The following is a 19,476-nucleotide window of genomic DNA, read 5'->3' as shown; positions in this document are numbered from 1 at the left end:
GTCCATGTCATGCTCCCAGAAAAAGCTTGAACGACCTTAAACAAAAGGGTACCTGTACCCAAAATCGACACAGGTGGGTAGGTAGAGAATACCTAGAGGCGTGAGACAACTCTCTCTAAGGAACTCAGCAAAATAGCACCGTAACTTTGGGAGAAGGGTGCCCCCTTTGGTTAAATTTTGTAAATTAAATGACATGGAAGTTGATGATTAAATTATTAATTAAATGTTGATTAATGTGCTTATTTTTTGTTATTGATACATCATTTAGATTACAAATTTAATCTGTCTAGTGTTACACTACTAATAATATTTACTGAATTGCCGACGCCAAAGTCAAGCTCCCACGTCCATGACATTGACGGTTTTACATTTATTCCACCTTTTCCTTTTTTCTTTTTTTTTTTGTTTTTTTTCTGGAACACACCTTTTCCTTTCTTTAGCGCCAAGAAATCGCAGCTGCGGCATCGCCCGAATCTTTCCTCTCTCTGCACATCAACTTATGATAAAATTACTAAACAGTCCATACCATTTCTTCTGTTAGCCAAAAGATCATTACATCTATAAAAACTCTGCAGCAAAATCACTTTTCTCAAATTCTGAAAACAGAGCCGCCATTTTCATTAAACCTCAAAAATGTTTTCTCTGGACAAACTGAAAGACCAGATGCCGACGACGGCGTCGTCGATGTTCTCCGTCTACGCTTCCGTCACCACATTCATGATGCTGTTCCGCTCCGTCGCCAGCGAGCTCATCCCCGCCCCCTTCCGCTCCTACATCTACAAAGCCCTGAATTACCTTTTTGCCCCTCTCTTCTCCCGTGACCTCACTCTCGTAGTCGATGAGCTCTCCGGCATGACCCGCAACCAAGTCTACGACGCGGCCGAGGTTTACCTGCGGACCAAGATCGGGCCCCACACCGAGCGCCTCCGCGTCAGCAAAGCTCCCCGGAAGAAGAACATCGGCGTCGCCATCGACAAGGACGAGGAAGTTTCCGACACCTTCGACGGTGCCGTCAAGCTCAAGTGGCGGTTTATCTCGGAGACCGAGAAGGGGAAGAACGACAGCACATCCGAAAGGCGGTATTTTGAGCTGACATTTCGTAGGAAATACATGGACAAGGTGATTTCCTCGTACCTGCCTTATGTTCTTGCTCAGGCAGACGCCATTAAAGCAGAGGAGAAGGCGGTGAAGCTCTACACCCGCCACCTCTGGTCGAGATACAACGACGATGACGTGGCGAATTCCGAATGGGGGTCGGTGAACCTGGAGCACCCGTCGACTTTCGACACCATGGCGATGGACCCGGAGATGAAGAAAATGATCGTGGAGGATTTGGAGAGGTTTGTGAGGAGGAAGGAGTTTTATAAGAAGGTGGGGAAAGCTTGGAAAAGGGGCTACTTGCTGTACGGGCCGCCAGGGACCGGAAAATCGAGCTTGATCGCCGCCATGGCTAACTACCTCAAGTTTGATGTGTACGATTTGGAGCTCACTAGCATTTACAGTGACTTTCAGTTGAAGAAGGTTTTGCTGTCCACTACCAATCGTTCTATTTTGGTAATTGAGGACATTGATTGCTGCAGAGTGGATGTTGGCAACCGGGATTCGGATTCGGATTCGGACTTGGATTCGGATTCCGATTCGGACAGGAGCCGGGTTAGTACTCTTTTTTTTCGATGCCCTTTGTTTAATGAATCAAGGTTCAATGTTTTGCTATATGAAGCTCGAAATTTCAAATTTTTATTGTAGTAGCCAGTTGCTACAATTGTTATTAAGGCCTAATCAGAATTTTCGGAAGTTCGTTTGATGTAATTAGGGCATGTTTATTGAGAGATCCTATATGTACTATCATTAGGATCTCTCTCATCACGTGACTACCCAGATTAGTACTTTGCATCTTCCCTGTTTATCATGTTATTTTCAAATGGGCATTGGCATTGCGTTGCAACTTTACATGGAGTTAATGTTTAATTTGCAGGTGACACTTTCGGGTCTATTGAACTTTATTGATGGATTGTGGTCAAGCTGTGGAGATGAGAGGATCATTGTGTTTACCACCAACCACAAAGACCGACTGGACCCGGCATTGCTGCGTCCGGGTCGAATGGACCTGCACATTCACATGTCCTATTGCACCACAGCTGGGTACAGGATCTTGGCCTCTAACTACCTTGGCATTCAAGAAAACAACCGCCATCGCCTCTGCGGAGAAATTGAAGGGCTGATTGAGAGCACAGAGGTCACCCCTGCAGAGGTTGCTGAGGAGCTGATGAAGAGTGATGATGCGGATGTGGCTCTTCAAGGACTTGTCAACCTGCTCAAAAGTAAGAAGGCTGAGAGCAAGAAGAAGGAAACATCGCTGCCGTCGGTTAAGAAGCAACAGCGGCACAAAAAGGGGATCAAAAAGTTGCTGCACATCCGTCTTCCATGGTCGAAATCCTGATGCTTGTTGCCTGGCACCTCGCATGTCCTAGTTTAATGTTTCAATCTCAGGTAATTAACCCTTAAACCCTTTCGGAAATCTCTGGCTAGTTTCAAGCTCTCTTTTGTGATATCTTATGTGATGTAATGACTTGCTGAACTTGGTTTTATGAATTCGTGAATGTAAACACAAGAAATTAGATGGAATTGCAGAAACAGAGTTTACTCTACTTTTTTTCTTTGACAAAAGCGATATTGTAATTCATTTTAAATCTAAATTAGGTCTGCAGTGTGTTTTATACTCTGCACTCAAGTTTGAATTCTCTTTTTCTTAGTTTAGAGTCAAACAGACCTTAATCATAAATTTAAAAAATAAAAAGGTCAAGTTAAATTTCAAAACTAATGGTGTACCGTCTTGACCCTATATGATAGGTGGAATAGCAATCTTTTCTGTAAGGCGGATGTTGGAGAATGTTTAATTGGCTAATAGGGGCTAACATGAATTCGATACATTTTATTGTGTTACTTTGTCCAATTTCGTCGCCCTTATTGATCAATGGTCAATGTTATTGGACAAATTTCTCAAGCATTGTATTTGGGTGTCCTTTGCACTCATGGTGGTGGCGAATTTGTACCCGCACGTTGCTGCGGGATTGAAAATTATATGAATATGCATAAACATTTTATTTCCTTGCAACTAATACAACAATATATAAAACACACTACATTCAATTTGGAATGTGAAAACAAATAATTATATTCATGCAAAATTCTAATTCCTTTCTACCACATGAAAAATCCAATTACTCTGACTCGAAACAAAATAACTCAGAAAGCATTATACTTAATCATATTTCATCCAAAAATTGTCCACAGAATAAAATTTTCACCGACTCAAAAAGAACTTGGAAATATTATACGAAAAGATGGTAATGCATCTTAAATTTCTAATGGTATTCAATGTCTTCTAGTTTCTAGTTTCTTGATAGACAATAAATTAAATGCCATTAAATGTGTTCTAGTATCTTGCTAGGTAATAATATATGCATGCATTCATAATATATGTTACCGTTTAGGAATTTCTATCTTTAATTGAAGAGGAAATAATATATGCATGCATTCATGTCAGCATATATATCCTTTCTATAAAACCATGAGCTCCAAATAATGTCAAATGGATTATAAGCACTGTAAGCAAGTGTTAGAATAAGGGACTAAAAGCATTGTGCATAAATATGTAAAAACTATAAACCTAAAACATGTACAAAGTATTTACATAAAATATATACTAGTTGTTCACTAACTCCAATATACATATAAAGAGTTGTTGATCCTATTTTACCGATGTACTTCAAAAATGTAGTGCTTTTGACTACTCAACAGTGGTTGGCAGCTCGATCCTTCCAACCCATCTCATCAGGAAGAAATACGCGAACAATGCTGCATCATTTTGTTTGTGTAATCATAATCTTGAGTTGATAAGAGCAAAATCCTTTCACCAGCCTAACGTAAAAATAAATCCAAGTGAATTCCCCAAATTCTAATTATTGAAAAAATGAGATCCATTAGGAGTTAAATAATAGCGACATGCTGTGCAAAGATAAGATGCTATACAACATACGTCATTTGATCCAAAAGCAAAAGTGGCAATTCTGGATGAGGCGCCACAAACAGGTCAGGCTTAAACATTATCTCATTCTGTATATATGCCAAAATCATTTTGTGTTCATGAACCATTATCTGATTCTTATTCAATGCACAAATAATAAATATACAAATCTGTTAACCTTGAGTTGACTCTCGACATGTGCTTGGAAGAGGGCTCTTCCAACATCCTGAAATCATGTCAAGAGTTAAAATGGAGCAAGAAAAAACTAAGTAAGAGCTCTGTAAGTCAATTCAGAGCACATAAAAATTTAAATTCTTTAATAAAAAACCCAAAGAGAAAAGCTGAAATTATATACCTCAAGCACAAACAGCTTGGAAGCCCACACACAATAGCCCCAAAAAATGAAGACCACCGTTTCTTGAAAATAAAAAGGGAACCAAATCATAAAACAATAAATTTTAATTCATTTACAAATCCCAAACTACAAAAGCCCCATATTTAAACAAAAGAAACCACCCATTTCACATCTCGAAGAACTCACCAATGAACCCTAGAAATTCCTTCAAATCAAATCCAAAAATTGATCATGAGTACCTGAATTGAATAAAAATTAAAATACAATCAATTAACTGTTAACCATTTTTTTCCCCAATAAAAAAAAAAAAAAAAAAAAAAAACCTTCAAAACACCCCAAACGATCCCAAATTCTCAAATCCGTTCAAAGAAACTTACCATGAAATCACAGCAACTTCACAAATCCTCTTCATATCTGCACCAAAAATAACGAAAAAGAAGTGCAATCAGCCCAAGAAACAAAAGATTAGTAGAAACAAACCAAGAAAATCAAGTATGGGAGAAAAATTAACCATCATCATTTCTCCTTTTTTTAATTTTCACACAAAAAATTGAACCAGAAACGAAAGAGCACCCAAATATAACAATTCTTTTATTGCAAAAAGCTGATAACTCATACAACTCTCAGACTAAGGCAGGAAATTAGTATTAAAACTAACGATTGAATTACAAAGTGAAGAGAGGAGGTAAGTTCTCCTGAGTTGTACGAATGAAGTAGCCATTATCCAGTACCAAAAATTCTCATGTCCACCTTTATTCACATCATAGAAAGTAATTGATTGGCAACAGTTCATAGAGCAATGGCGTAACTAAATTAATAAAGACCTAAAATTTTGGAAATACCCGCCATAGAATCCCCCAATATCAATCCTTCTCTCTCCACATTTCAAAGTCAACAACTTTTCTCTCCTTCCCATCGCGGTATATACTATATAACAACAATTTCTTATTTCATTTCAGAATATTTTGAATTTTTCTCCATGAACACACAACTACAAAGCTCAAACCAATACAAATATTCTCATTTTATTTGTGGTACCGCTTCGAAACCAATGTCTAAACACAATTCAATCAAATGCCCCCCATCCCCAATAAAAAGAAGCATAATTCAATGAACAAAACTCAAAGCTTAACAGATTGGAGCTCGAATTTCAAAATTTACCTAAAATTGCGACAAAGCTCGGGGACGCTCATCTTGTGCTGCAAATTGGACCTGGGCTGCTTGAGCCGGATGCAGAAGACGGCGGCGGAGTTGACTGCGTCTTCCTCCATGGGATCATCGGGCTCGTCCACCGGCTCTTTCTCTTCGTCTTCTCCTCCTCCTCCTCCAATTCTCTCAGTACTCCCCGTTTCGGGCTTGTCGCTCTCAAGGGAATGAGCCACAGGCTCGTCGTCGGAGCAAAACTGACCTGCAAATGCCGGATTAGATAGGTTCCAACCAAAACCCAATCGAATCCAATATAGGTACAAATCTCTGAAATCCAAAACCAAAACACATCAGATATCAACAAAAAACACACAAAAAAAAAAAAAAAAAGCAAAATCAAAACCCTCGTCGTCAGAAACATGCAAAACTTACTTGTAAATACCGCTCGAATGAGCGGAAAAATATTTCGAACCCAACCAACGAAGAAAGATGAAGACAGAAAACAGAACGGCAGACGATGGAACCCGAGGTATGCGAGCGAGGAAAGAGGAAAGGCAGAGAAATGTCTGGAACGATTCTGTTCTCCGTTTGACAGCAAAACAAAAGTGGCAAAGTTGAAATAATAACAAAAAAAGCGGGGCAAAAATGGGAGCACACTGTTAATGAACAGTAACTTTGTGTTGAGTTTTAGTATATGTATAACTAGAAATAATGCCCGCTCATTGCTGTGGAATTACAAAACGTGTGAGCATTAGGGGTGGGCACGGTGCGATTTGGTGCGGTTTCGAGTGAAACCACAACCGAAACCGAAACATTTTGCGGTGCGGTGCGGTTTTGAAGCCAAAACTGAAATGAAACCAAATCGTTCGGTTCGGTGCGGTGCGGTTTCAAACGGTTTCGGTTTGGTTTTTGAGAAAAAAAAATGTATAATTTAAAATATACACATTTATGCATAAGACGGTCTTTTTTTCTTCGTATATTAATTAATGAATATGCAGTAAAATTGCAGCAAAACAGCACCAAAAAATAGTCAAAACTGCGAAAAAAAATGCAGCAAAACTGCATAAAAAACAGCACCAAAATAGTACAAAAAAACTGCACCAAAACTGCATAAAACTGCACAAAAAAAATGCAGCAAAACTGCATAAAAAACAGCAGCAAAACTGCACAAAAAACTGCACAAAATTGCACCAAAAAATAATGCAACAAAACTGCATAAAAAAATAGCACAAAAAACTGCACCAAAACAGAACCAAAAATCTGCACCAAAAGTGCATCTAACTTGTACCAAACTTGTACCAAAACTGCAACAAATGACAACTACTAAAATTGAGACAACATCCAATGCATCAAAGGGTTTAAACTTTAAATCCTTATGCATCACATCTACTAAAATTGAACTTGATCACCAATCACAATACTTTACAACCCAATTGAAAGGTTAAGTTTGCCATAATACAAACCTATAAGTTATAACCTAGTTGAAAAGTTTAAAATATAAGTTATATAACATTTATTTATTATATGGTGCGGTTTCGGTTTCGGTGCGGTTTTGAAAACCCAAAACCGAAACCAAACCGTTTTGTGTGCCGTGGTTCGGTTTTGAAACCGAAACCGTTTCAAAACCGCAAAACCAAACAGTTTGGTGCGGTTTGATTCGATTTGTGTTTCGGTTCCAAGTGCCCACCCCTAGTGAGCATAATATATACAGATATTTAAAGAACGATGAAGTTTGAATCAAAGGTGTATAAGGGGCTGTGAAAATGATGGCATTCAAACAAAACTCTGTATGAAAGTAAAGGAATAGAAAAAGAGAAATATGACACATACCATTTGTTTGGTGTTAACCAATGTGATTCAAGAATGTCCATTAAACCGTAAATGACAATAGAAACTGAGGATCAGAAAGAATCAGACAAAATTTCATATTTAAAATCAAAGATCAAAGCTGCCTAAATACCAAACTATTCATTAAAAAGACTTAAAACTTAAAAATTAGATGAGTACATCACTGAGTTTTGTAAGATCATCTATGTTGAGAAAACGTTTAGAACTAAATTTATTAAAGTAACTGATATATTGTGATAGAGCATGAGAGAAACAACATAAATATCTTAGCAGAATGAGTGGATATCAAGGAGAATTAGATTTATTCAATTTCGATACAAAGAAAATGAATTAATGCAAGAACAACATTTATGCACATTGAGAATGAAATTAACTAATTAACTTACTAACCCCTACTGTAAATTTCACACCTATGCTAAAAACGGATTTTGTAACCAATATCCCAAAAATGGGGCAAAGGGAAAGAAAAAAAACCTTTGTATGGTATACTGCAGTGTTATCTGTGTAACCAAACTCAACCCAGCAACCTCCTTGTAAACTTGGAAATCTGTTTACAGATTTTATGGCTGCAGAAGAAATTATATCCTGCAACATTAATATCATTAAGACTTAAGTATTTTTCCCAAGTGAATACACATGAAAAGTATCAAAGAGAGAAAGAAGAAAAAATTATCAAAATAAGAACTACACCCATGTCCCATAATTTGGGCAGATAGATATTTTGCTACCGAGGCAAAATTCTCAATAACCCAAGCATCAGCCTATCAAATTAAGAAATATTCATAAGGGAAAAAGTAAGCTTAAACAGGATTTCATATGTATGAACTCACTTTTGACGATTAATTATTCATCCTATTACCAAATAGTTATTGCAAATGGTTTAAGTTGTAAAACCTGACTCTTATCAAATAGCTGGGATTAAATCTCAAGAAAATTCATTCCCAGAAGTCATTTCTACGCAAGAGTTGTTTCCATGCTTTTTCACCTGGGTTTTCATTTCGAGTTCAATTTTTTAAGTAAAAATTTATACCACCCGCATCTACAATGGTAAAAACTGAGAAGGTAGGTACACATCTTAATCAAAGTGAAAAATGATGTCTAAGGATTATATGTACCATATTTCAGCTAATGATACAACAGCCTCTGAAATCCGTGTTGCAAATTTGGCTATTCAAAAGCCTCTGAATTTATAGCCTAAATCAGCATCACACTATTAAATCACGTTATTAAATCGGAATAGGAACATTGAAAAACATATGAACTGATGCCCAAGTTTGATTAATCCAACATTAATAGCTACCTAATTCAACATTAAGAGTTGATAAGACTAACATAAATCCCAAATCACAAACGCCCCAAATTTGAACAAAACAAAGATGCCAGATATGGAACCCAAAGAACTCATCAGGAAGCCCTGGCTTTCCTGGGTAAGAAATTCTTCAAATCAAAGCAAAAAACCTAAAGATGGTTACCTTAATTCAATAAAAATTAAAATATAATTACTGTTAAGCATGCTTTTTTTTTCTTCAGGAATCAGAAAAACTTGAAAATATCCCAAACAGTTTCTTACACCTCATGTATTCAATGGAGCTTGAATTTCTAAAGGGACAACTTGAAATCATATATGTAAGAGTTGTGTTCCCTCCGGCAGATAAAACTGAGAAAGACAAATCTTTCCAAAATCCTAATAACTTTACATATTATCAATTTCCCAACAAAATACATTGGTTCCAACACTAACAACATAAAAACTTTTAAAATTGCAATCTAAACTAATGTTTTCTCTCTTCCTCTCCCTGTCTGTATTCCCTCTATCACATAAAAGGTAGAAACACAAAGCTTTCTAAAATTCCAACGACTCCTCTCAGTTCTTCCCAAAAAATACAAATCCATTTTAATCAAACAATTATCAGTGCATATCCAAATTGGAAAAAAGCAGGACAGAAAACGTACCCGAAAAAAGGACTTTCCGAGCAGCTGAAGACAACCCACCTAATGGGGGCAAAAATGACATTTAACTGTACAAAGCAATTCGGTAGCACCTAACCCCAAACAAATCAAGGGCATTTCCGCCCTTTTACTATTGCTGAACAGTGCTAAAACTCAACTGAGTTTTAGTATACATAATTTGTTGGGTTCGTTTGTGGTGACGAGGGGATCAAATAAAATTAAGCATCTTGTATAAAGTCTAATTTGTTGGTTGATGAGTAGATACTTTTACATTGGTGTCTTCATCCATCTCTCAACAAACCAATCTGAAATTACCAAAATGTTTTCCTTTGATCTAAAAATTCTACTCACGGTAGCATCCTCCTTGTTCTCAGCCTATACCTCCGTTGAAGGATCCATGGTGTTGGTCCGTCCCATGGCCAAAAAGCTCATCCCCGCCGTCCGCTCATACGTCTACTCAAAACTCAAATCCCTTTTCACTCCACTCTCCTTTAACCTCACTTTCATCATTGACGAGCTCTACGGAGTGGCACGCAACCAGGTCTATGATGCCGCTAAGGTCTACCTCCAAACCATTGGCACCAGTCTCAGCACTCAACGCCTCCGATTCGAAAAAACGCATCGCCAATAGACCATCTAATTTTCCATCGACAAAGACGAAGAACTCACCAACACTTTTGATAATGTTAAGCTCAGGTGGTGCTTTAATGCCATGGAAACCAAGAAGGGAAGGAATGAGTACTCCCGGGAAAGTTCGAAGCACCAGTTCTTTGAGCTGACATTTCACCAAAAACACAAAGACATAGTGATGGACGCCTTCTTGCCTTACATGCTTGCTCGGGCAAATGCCATTAAAGAAGAGGAGAAGGTTGTGAAACTTTATTCTCGTCATTTATGTTCGTATGATGACGGCAATAACAGTACTTGGGGATTGATAAACCTAGAGCATCCTGCTACTTTTGAGACGATGGCGATGGACCCTGAGCTCAAGAAAATGATTGCAGAGGATTTGGACAGGTTTGTGAGGAGCAGGGAGTTTTATAAGAAGGTGAGGAAGGCTTGGAAAAAGGCTACTTGTTGTATGGTCCTCTCGGCACTAGAAATCAAGCTTGATCGCAACCATGGCTAATTATCTTAAGTTTGATGTGTATGATTTGGGGCTTACTAATCTTTCCAGTGACTATAAATTGAAGAGGGTGTTGTTGTCTACTACAAATCGTTCAATTTTGGTGATTGAGGATATCGATTGTTGCAGTGTTGATATACAAAATCGGCAATCAGAGAAACAAAATCAAACTTCTAACACCAAGGTTTTGCTTCAATTCATTCTGTTTTTTGTTACAAATGATATTCTTAGTTACTCATTTTTTCTTTTGACTGGCATTGACATATCACGTGGTGTTATAATGATCGTAGTTGGTGTCACTCTCGGGCTTATTGAACTTCATAGACGGTTTGTGGTCGAGCTTTGGCGACGAGAGAATTATTGTATTCACCACCAACAAGAAGGATCGACTTGACCCTGCATTGCTGCGTCCTGGTTGAATAGATGTGCACATACACATGTTCTATTGCACGACAAGTGGGTTCAGGGTTTTAGCCTCTAACTACCTTGCTTTGTCCGGGTAAACCCTTTTTCCATTAACTTACGCCTTGTACCTGTCAATTGTCCCATCCGCCTTATGTTTAATAGTGAACATCCACTTGCATCTTACTAATTTCTTTCCTTTGGGAAATGTAACTACACTCCTTGTATTATTCTTTTGTTATACTTTCATTTTAACTTGCATAGCTTCTGTCCTTTTTGGATCTTTCAAGGCTCCTTCCACTCTAGTGGATATTTTGAAGATTTCCATCTGTTGAACAGATGCACAGTATTACGATGAAAGTCGATGAGTGACATAGTTGGCAACGGAGTAGATGATTTTCTGCATTCAGCCAACTTGGGTCATCATCAATGTCCACTAGATTTTTCCTAAGGCCTGAATCATTATTCACTTCATTAGGCCCACTTGGGCTCTCGGCAATATCATATTTTTTTGCTCTTTTGGGTTGGCAAATTCTGGGCACTTACGTGGCCCACTAGTGGTGGTGCCATTTGGACTATGACTGTCATGGTCAAGCAGCCCATTTTGGGAATGTACACTGTCTTCTACACTTAATTCTTCAATTATACCAAACTCGCCATAATCGTCAATTAAGGTTTGCTCCCCTTGAGGAGTATGGTTGGGAGGAAAAAATAACTCGTCTTCAGAAAAGGTAACATCCATGGTCACATACGTATGTCAAGTGGATGGATGATAACAACAATAACCCTTTTGTTGAGGACTAAATCCAAGGAACACGCACCGCACCGCACATTGATCAAGTTTGCTTTGTTGATTTTTGTGAAGGTGAATGTATGCCACGTAACCAAAAACCCGTGGTTCTAGGTGAAGGGTGGACGAGAGCGAATCATGATCGGCAAGCATGGCCAAAGGTGTTCTAAAAGAGAGAACACGCTATAGCATCCGGTTCATGAGATAAATAGCATAGGTTACTACATCTGCCCAATATGCCTTGGGTGCATAACCACCAATAAGAAGGGCACAAATAATCTTAAGGATGTGCCAGTTTTTTTCGTTCGGCAACGCCATTTTGCTGTGGAGTCTGAGGGCTTGTAATTTCATGGAGAATACCCGTTTCTGTGAAAAAATTGAGAAAGATCCTGATTCATATACTCACTACCGTTGTCTGACCAAAGCACTTTAATAGGGAGTGAATATTGAGTATTGACCATGTGATAAAACTTTTTGTAGATTCCACCCACATTGCTTTTATTTTTCATGAGGTACAACCAAGTCATTCTAGTGCAATCATCAACAAAGGTTACAAACCAATACACACCATGCTAAGTAGTAACTAGAGATGGCCCCCACACATCCGAATGAATTAACTCAAAAGGAATCGTTCTTTTATTCATACTCAGAGAATAAGAAGCTCGATGGCTTTTAGATAATGTGCAAACATTACACTTTAACGAAGAATCTGAAATATTCCTAAATAATAACGGAAGTAATTTTTGCAAATAACCAAAGGAGGCATGACCTAACGATGATGCCATAACTAGACAGTCTTCAACTTTTCATTGTCATGACCTTGAAGTTGATGAACACAGCCCTGTCCAACATCATCAACATGGTCCAACCTTCTTCTCTTAGTATCACGCCCAATGATCACTTGAGTCCGGATATTGTGAAGTAAATAGAAAGACGGAAAAATTACCACAACATAGTTTAATTGCTTGGTGACTTATCCCACACATTGTTCTAAAAATCCTCGACTATCGCCCCCTAAGCGCTAGACGGGTGGCCACCACCCCGATTAATGCCTAAGCGTTTGGAAATTAAGAAAATGCGCCTAGGCACTAGCTTAGGATGCTACTCGCTTAAACAGAAAATAGATAACTTCAATTTTGCATATTATTTATTTTCAATAAATTGTAAGAGACTTGTTGAATACATAAATGAACACACATTATATGCTTGGTCCCCATGTTTTCATTATGTTCCAATACTTCATAATATATATGTGAATTGATTTTGTAGTTTATGATGAAATTATATATTTTTTAAATATAAACAAACACTTATTTACACGAAATATAATATATTTATTTAAATCAGCCTAGTCTGCCTAGGCATCCGCCTAGCCGCCCAACTACCGCCTAGCGTCTTTTAGAATTTTGGTCCCACAGATAATAGATGGCTATAAAATATAGGGACGAGTAAACTATTGTGTAAAGAGAGAGTATGAGTGAGTGCGATTGAACCTGCCCCTATGGCCGGGGCAACACCTCTATTTGTAGTGAGAATACTATCTCGTGGGGGTGTTGTGGAATTTAAAAGAGTATGGTCAAAAGTCATGTGATCAATAGCACGGAGTCAATAATCCAACCTGTATCAGGATTACCTGGATCGTCGATTTGTTATTACGAGGAAATTAAATTTAATAGGGATAGCTGTTGGGCCAAGTTGTTTGGGTCCAATTCTATAATCTGCTTGAAGTCTGCAGATGGGCCCAATGTGTTTCCTTCATTGACGTCAGCGTTGTTGCTAGTGCCTCCACTTGATTGCTGCCCTACCTGACTTTGGGCTTTAGGCTCAGCCAGCCCAACACGCTGAATAGAAGTACCTGGTCCGTTGGAAATCAGGGTCGTAAGCCCAGGGCTTAAGTCTACCACCTTGGCTTTCGCGGCTCTTCTATTCGGTTTTCCCTGGGCTCATTGTTTTATACGCTCTAGGAACCATTCCAAGTAGCCGTGAATTTCAAAGCACGTCTCTTTTGTATGGTGAGTTCCATTGCAGTGTATACATTGAAGTTTGTCTTTTTCTGCGTCCTCTAATTCGCGTAGAAAACGTGATGGCTCGAATGAAGGTTTGTTGATCATGGCTATAGATAGGCCACTATCACTTTCCTTTCCTCAAGCATGGTGGTTTTTCTTTGTGCTTCACGCCGAATGGTGTTAAAGCACTCTTCTATTCCAGGGACAGGCTTTATTCGTAAAAGAGTGTTAGGAACTGCATCCAATGAGTCATCTAGTCCTGCAAGAAAATCATACACCCTATCTTTTTGAAGATCCTCTTTTTTGCTTCTCAAATCAGCAGCATATATCATTCTATTTGGGCGTCGCTTGTCCAACTCTTTGATGCGAAAATTTACTTAACACACAAATTAAACCATCTTGTATCAATTGTAATAAAGAATGTAAGTAGGGATCGTTCTGGACTGGGGATTAGGAGGGTTTGCTAATAACCTCTAAACTGACTTAAAAACATAAAAACAAAGTTAAAAACACTAAACTAGACTCAAAGAACTCAAAACAAACTCAAAAGACTTAAAACAAGCTAAAAACGCCCAAATCTGCCTAAAAACACAAACTGGGCAGATTTAGACTCTAAACACACTTTTGGACGAATTTTGGTTTTAACTTGGTTCGAAACACTTAAAAACACAAACTAAATCAGTTTCTAACTAATATGACTCAACAAGGTAAATGGGGGGGGGGGGTTTGGTTTTGACGAAATTGAAAACAAAACAAGTAAATTAAAGAACTAATGAAATCTGCACGAATTTGGGTAAAACTATGGATGATAGGTTAGCTAGGAGGTTCTTCTCCACACATGACATACTTGCAAACAAAACGATGTCCAGTTGCTTTTCAATCAACCATGAATTCTCAACGCCCCAGATTAACTGTGAATTGCACTAATTAACCCTCAGATTTTCCTAATTTCATTGAATTGGATGATTGCATACAACAACCCAAAGCATTCCCCACAAGTTCCCTACATGAATTGCATAATAGAGATACAAGCAAGAATCATTAAGTTCTATGAAAATCATAAGCATTGACGAAACACTTGTAACTATGAATTGCATAAAACTTATGCCAAGAATTTACTTAACACGGTTGTGACGAGCAACCTTCACTACTTGTGAATATAAGTTCATAACGATTAGGTGAAACTCCCTTATATCCTAGCATCAAATTTATGCATGAAAATTAAGCGTGCACTCTCAACCAACACACACATATCAGTTTTAATTCAAATGGATAAGTAAATTAAATTCACAACTTATGAATCACAACTGAAAATAATCAAATCATATTGCAAGCATGAACATGGTTTCGAATTCCCCCTAGTTAAGGGGGGTTTAGTTCCTCATACTCACAAAGCAAAGATAAACAAATTTAGACATTGAAAACCAAAGAATGAAAACACCTAAAAACGCTCCAACAATCCAACTTGAATGGCAAGCACGTCCAAGGGTCCTCCTTCTTCTCTTTGTTACGGCACAAGGTCTGGTTTGATGGATGTGTATGGATATATGGAAGAGAATGGCTGAATGTGTTTAGGTTGGATGAAGGTCACGGCAAGGAAAGGGAAATGAATGTGCATGGAATTGTGTTTTTGTTGTGGGAATGTGTAGAATGGTTAAGAAGAAAAGACTCTGCCTTGCGGCAGAATGTGTCTTCCTCCCTTCTCCCTAAACTATCCGTATGAATCTGTATTTGGATGGATTTTTTTTTCTGATTTCTTTTGTTATGGTGAAGGGTGGATGTATTTATAGGCTAGGGAGAGGACCACCATCTAATTAAGGTGGTAGTGGTTGAGTGTTTTGATAATGAGTGAATGTAATGGGTGTAGTGGATGGATGTTTGGTAATGAGTGGATGTAATGGGTGTAGTGGATGAGTGTTGTGTGAGTGGATGTAATGGGTGTAGTGGATGGATGTTTGGTAATGAGTGGATGTAATGGGTGTAGTGGATGAGTGTTGTGGTAATGAGTGGATGTAATGGGTGTAGTGGGTGGATGTTTGGTAATGAGTGGAAATGAGTGGATGAGTGTTGTGGTAATGAGTGGATGTAATGGGTGTAATGGGTGGATGTTTGGTAATGAGTGGAAATGAGTGGATGAGTGTTGTGGTAATGAGTGGATGTAATGGGTGTAGTGGATGGATGTTTGGTAATGAGTGGATGTAATGGGTAATGAGTGGATGTAATGGGTGTAGTGGGTGGATGTTTGGTAATGAGTGGATGTAATGGGTGTAGTTTTGGTAATGAGTGGATGTAATGGGTGTAGTGGATGGATGTTTGGTAATGAGTGGATGTAATGGGTGTAGTGGGTGGATGTTTGGTAATGAGTGGATGTAATGGGTGTAGTGGGTGGATGTTTGGTAATGAGTGGATGTAATGGATGTAGTGGATCGATGTTTGTAGTTGTAGGTCAACACACTTGCACACACACATGCTAATTTCTAGCCTTCTAATCTTCAAAAACGTCCATCCTCATGTCTCCATGCTTGCACTATCCAATCTTGGCCCAAAAATGCTTCAAAATGCTCCAAATAGCACTTTGTTGCCAACTTTGTTATTTGAACCTACAAACACACGAAAATAGCTTAAAGTACTAAAATAACTAGAATTAAACTAAGTAAATGCCAAGAAACAAGCTAACTAAGTTGCATAAATATGCTTCTATCACTCTTGTCACACGCCTTTTAGTTATGCGAATTATAGATATATTGGGCATCCATTCTGTTTTGTCCTTGTTGCTTTGCACCTCAACTCATAATACTGAGATTCGTCAGCCCCATCATAAAACATCTGAGTAATGTTTTCCCAAATATTATGAGTAGTCGGTAAGTTGATAAATAACCCTATAAGATGCGGCTCCATGGTTTTCAGTAACCAACCCTGCACGATAGCATCATCTGTATGCCATTTAGAAAAACCAGGATCGGTTTCTTCCACAGCTGAAATCTGCCCATTGAGATATCTCATCTTGTGTCAAACCTGCAGCATGAACCTCCATTATCTTTGACCAAATTTTGTAGTTTGAATTCCTTAACTTGAATCTAAACGGCAAAGCACCCAGATTGGACACTGGAGCTGGACCTATAATGGGAAACCCAACTTCTTGTTCATCCATTTAGAATGGCATGAAAATTGTACTTTTATGGTTTTGTTCTATGGTATGGAAGTCTGGCCAAAGGCTGCGATACCTTTCATCTTTGTAGAAACAGTGTCCAGTCTTTTCTATCTTTTTTGTCTAAAACTCGGCACAATGAATTTATTTCACTCTCTTGTTTTGAGACCTACCTTGTTTTCTTTGATCAAAATTGTTGTGGTTTAGTTTTATTGTGGTCGACTTGGGTTTAAAGGAAGAGATAGGCTGAAACCTCTCCGATACCAAGATAAAATTGTAGTTTAGAGTTCTAATAATTCTTGTTATTCTTCTCCTGTTGGGAGGTAATATATATACAACTCCAAAACTTGTGATACAAGGAATTTTAAAGGAAATACAACCAAAGTAGGAAACACACCTATATTCCTAACCCTCCTAGGATGTTGATTCTCGCCAACATCATGATGACAACCGACGTCGCTTATGTGGAGAGATTGAAGGGTTGATAGAGAGCACATAGGTGACTCCTGCTGAGGTTGTTGAGAGCTCATGAAGAGCGATGATGCTAAAGTTGCTCTTCAAGGACTTGCCAATTTTCTCATTGGAAAGAAAGTGAGACTGGGAGTAATGGAATAATGGATGAAGGGATTAAGGGCATGTGTGGAACTGGTTTTAGAATGGTTAAAAGTTTTTTTTTTTTTGGATAATCTGACACGTCCCGACCCCGATATTCCCTGAATACTCAGATAGACACGTGCTGGTCGACACCCAAGGGTGACGAAAGCCATTTATTGAATACAAGAGTAATGATTAGGAGGAAATATACATGAATAATCATTAGAATCTAAAGGTAATAAACAAAGTTTAAGGAAATGTCTAGAGTGCACAGAATGCGTTCTAATTCAAGATCACAAAAGGGAAGATCATTACAAGATATCACACACGAGAAAGGTTGCCAGTGCCAGTAAGTGGAGCACACGCTCCGTCGTGGCGGCGCTGGAGACTTTTCCGGCCAACTTTTCGGCGATCCATCTTGGCTCATGACGACGCGTGGGGGTACCCGAGGTCCACATTATGTTTTTCAACGTCCTAAATCTGTTTATGACGTCCGTTTTGTGAAATTCAATCATTATAGTAGAGTTTTATTAATTGTACCCTTTATATGCTTAGGTGCATTTATTAGTGGTGATTCTGTCCTTTCTATTTCACACGACACTTCGACGACGTGGTATCTATGAGTGGACCCTTTCTAAAATGCATGTTTTACTATTAGAAATGCATATATGAAAAGCATGATTTAATGGTTACGTTTTATGAAACGTTTATGATTAAATTAGATTTACATTTTATGAAATATCATGCTTTACTAAAAATACTTTGGAATACCATACTTTATCGATTTTTACGTTCTTTCTTGTATATATGATGGATGACTATATACTATGAAGATGTTTTAAGATATAATGTTTGAGCTACTGAGCTCTGTTGAGATATATGTACTTATGTTAGAAAGATTATATTCAATGATTTTTGTGCTTATCTAGTGGTCACTACATATATGCCTTTGGGTGGCTGCTGTAGGAGCTTACGGGTGATTGATACCATATGCCTTTTGGTGGGTGTTGTAGGAGCCTACGGGCGAATGAAGAGTTCTATATGCCTTCGGGCGATAATGATACCACTATTTAGCACATTATATATGATATATGTTTTACAAAGGTTTTATGGCATGCTAGGGTTTTCGGAAAAACCTATTACATATTATACTATTGAGTTTTCATAAAACTTTGGGGGTTAGTACGTTGTTGAATAAATGTTTCGGTATTATATATATATATATATATATATATATATATATATATATATATATATATATATATCAACTTGGTCCACTCATATTTGTTTTGCTCCCTCTCAGGATATATGCACGAGGCATACGATCCGAGCTACGAGGCATTCCTTTACCAGTGATATCGCGTCATCCTCTCTGCTTTTGACATCACTTGTAATAGCAATTTCTATTACACCTTCCATTTGTATTCTGAATTAAATGTATGCTTTGAACATGTCATGCATTACCACTATCATTTTATTGACGGCTGAATATTATTAGTATGTAGTTCAAGCAAAATTTATATGCATGTTTCATATGATGTCGGCATATGCATTCATTAAATGGCTTGTGTCACCCTCGGGTGTCAGCCAACATGTGGTCATTCTGCTGTCCTCCGGACATCGGAATCGGGGCATGTCACATGTCCTGAATTCTTACGGAATGGAAGGGCAATTTTGAATTTTCACAATGGTTGGGTTAGATATTTTGAAATGTTGTTTTTTGGGTCTTAAATTGTGTACCTTATGGGGCCCACTCTTTTTAGTATGTCCCCTGACCCATTTTCCATCTCTTCTCTCTTCTATCGCTGTAAGGTTCTCTCTCTCACTTTTCTCCTTCAACTCTCTTTACAAAAGCAGAGGATAACACCGTACCCACCATCGTGTTTCAAGAGTTTCAACCATTAACCGCCATATCCTTACTCCCCTTAAACTTCCCTCTCAACCCTGCAACATCACCACGGCTGCAGAGCCGCCATTTCTGACGAGTTCCTCAACTCCCCGACACAAAGGTAAAGTTTTAACCCTTTTGGTCGTCCTTCCCTCGTCTCTGGTTAAAGACTAACTATTTTGTACATGTTTTGGTC

General features: G+C 38.2%; 2 protein-coding genes and 1 pseudogene across 2 annotated transcripts; 2 read left to right on the top strand and 1 right to left on the bottom strand.

Moving 5' to 3' along the window:
- The first annotated feature begins 530 nt into the window (after positions 1-530).
- On the top strand, positions 531-2,648 carry LOC126601960 (AAA-ATPase At2g18190-like). Its single transcript, XM_050268732.1, has 2 exons — positions 531-1,653; positions 1,976-2,648. The coding sequence occupies exons 1-2, from the start codon at positions 634-636 to the stop codon at positions 2,438-2,440; spliced, it is 1,485 nt and encodes a 494-aa protein (XP_050124689.1). The 5' UTR covers positions 531-633; the 3' UTR covers positions 2,441-2,648.
- Positions 2,649-4,452: 1,804 nt separating this feature from the next.
- On the bottom strand, positions 4,453-8,070 carry LOC126602792 (uncharacterized). Its single transcript, XM_050269659.1, has 6 exons — positions 8,065-8,070; positions 7,851-7,961; positions 5,961-6,184; positions 5,544-5,855; positions 4,760-4,796; positions 4,453-4,621 (listed from the first exon to the last, which is right to left on the bottom strand). The coding sequence occupies exons 1-5, from the start codon at positions 8,068-8,070 to the stop codon at positions 4,778-4,780; spliced, it is 672 nt and encodes a 223-aa protein (XP_050125616.1). The 3' UTR covers positions 4,453-4,621; positions 4,760-4,777.
- A 1,575-nt stretch (positions 8,071-9,645) lies between these two features.
- On the top strand, positions 9,646-17,413 carry LOC126602791 (AAA-ATPase At2g18193-like; annotated as a pseudogene).
- Positions 17,414-19,476: the final 2,063 nt, after the last annotated feature.

The sequence above is a fragment of the Malus sylvestris genome, chromosome 15 (genome assembly GCF_916048215.2).
Source record: "Malus sylvestris chromosome 15, drMalSylv7.2, whole genome shotgun sequence".
Classification (NCBI taxonomy): domain Eukaryota; kingdom Viridiplantae; phylum Streptophyta; class Magnoliopsida; order Rosales; family Rosaceae; genus Malus; species Malus sylvestris.
Note: the sequence above shows the minus strand (reverse complement) of the source record. Positions and strands in the feature narration are given on the sequence as shown.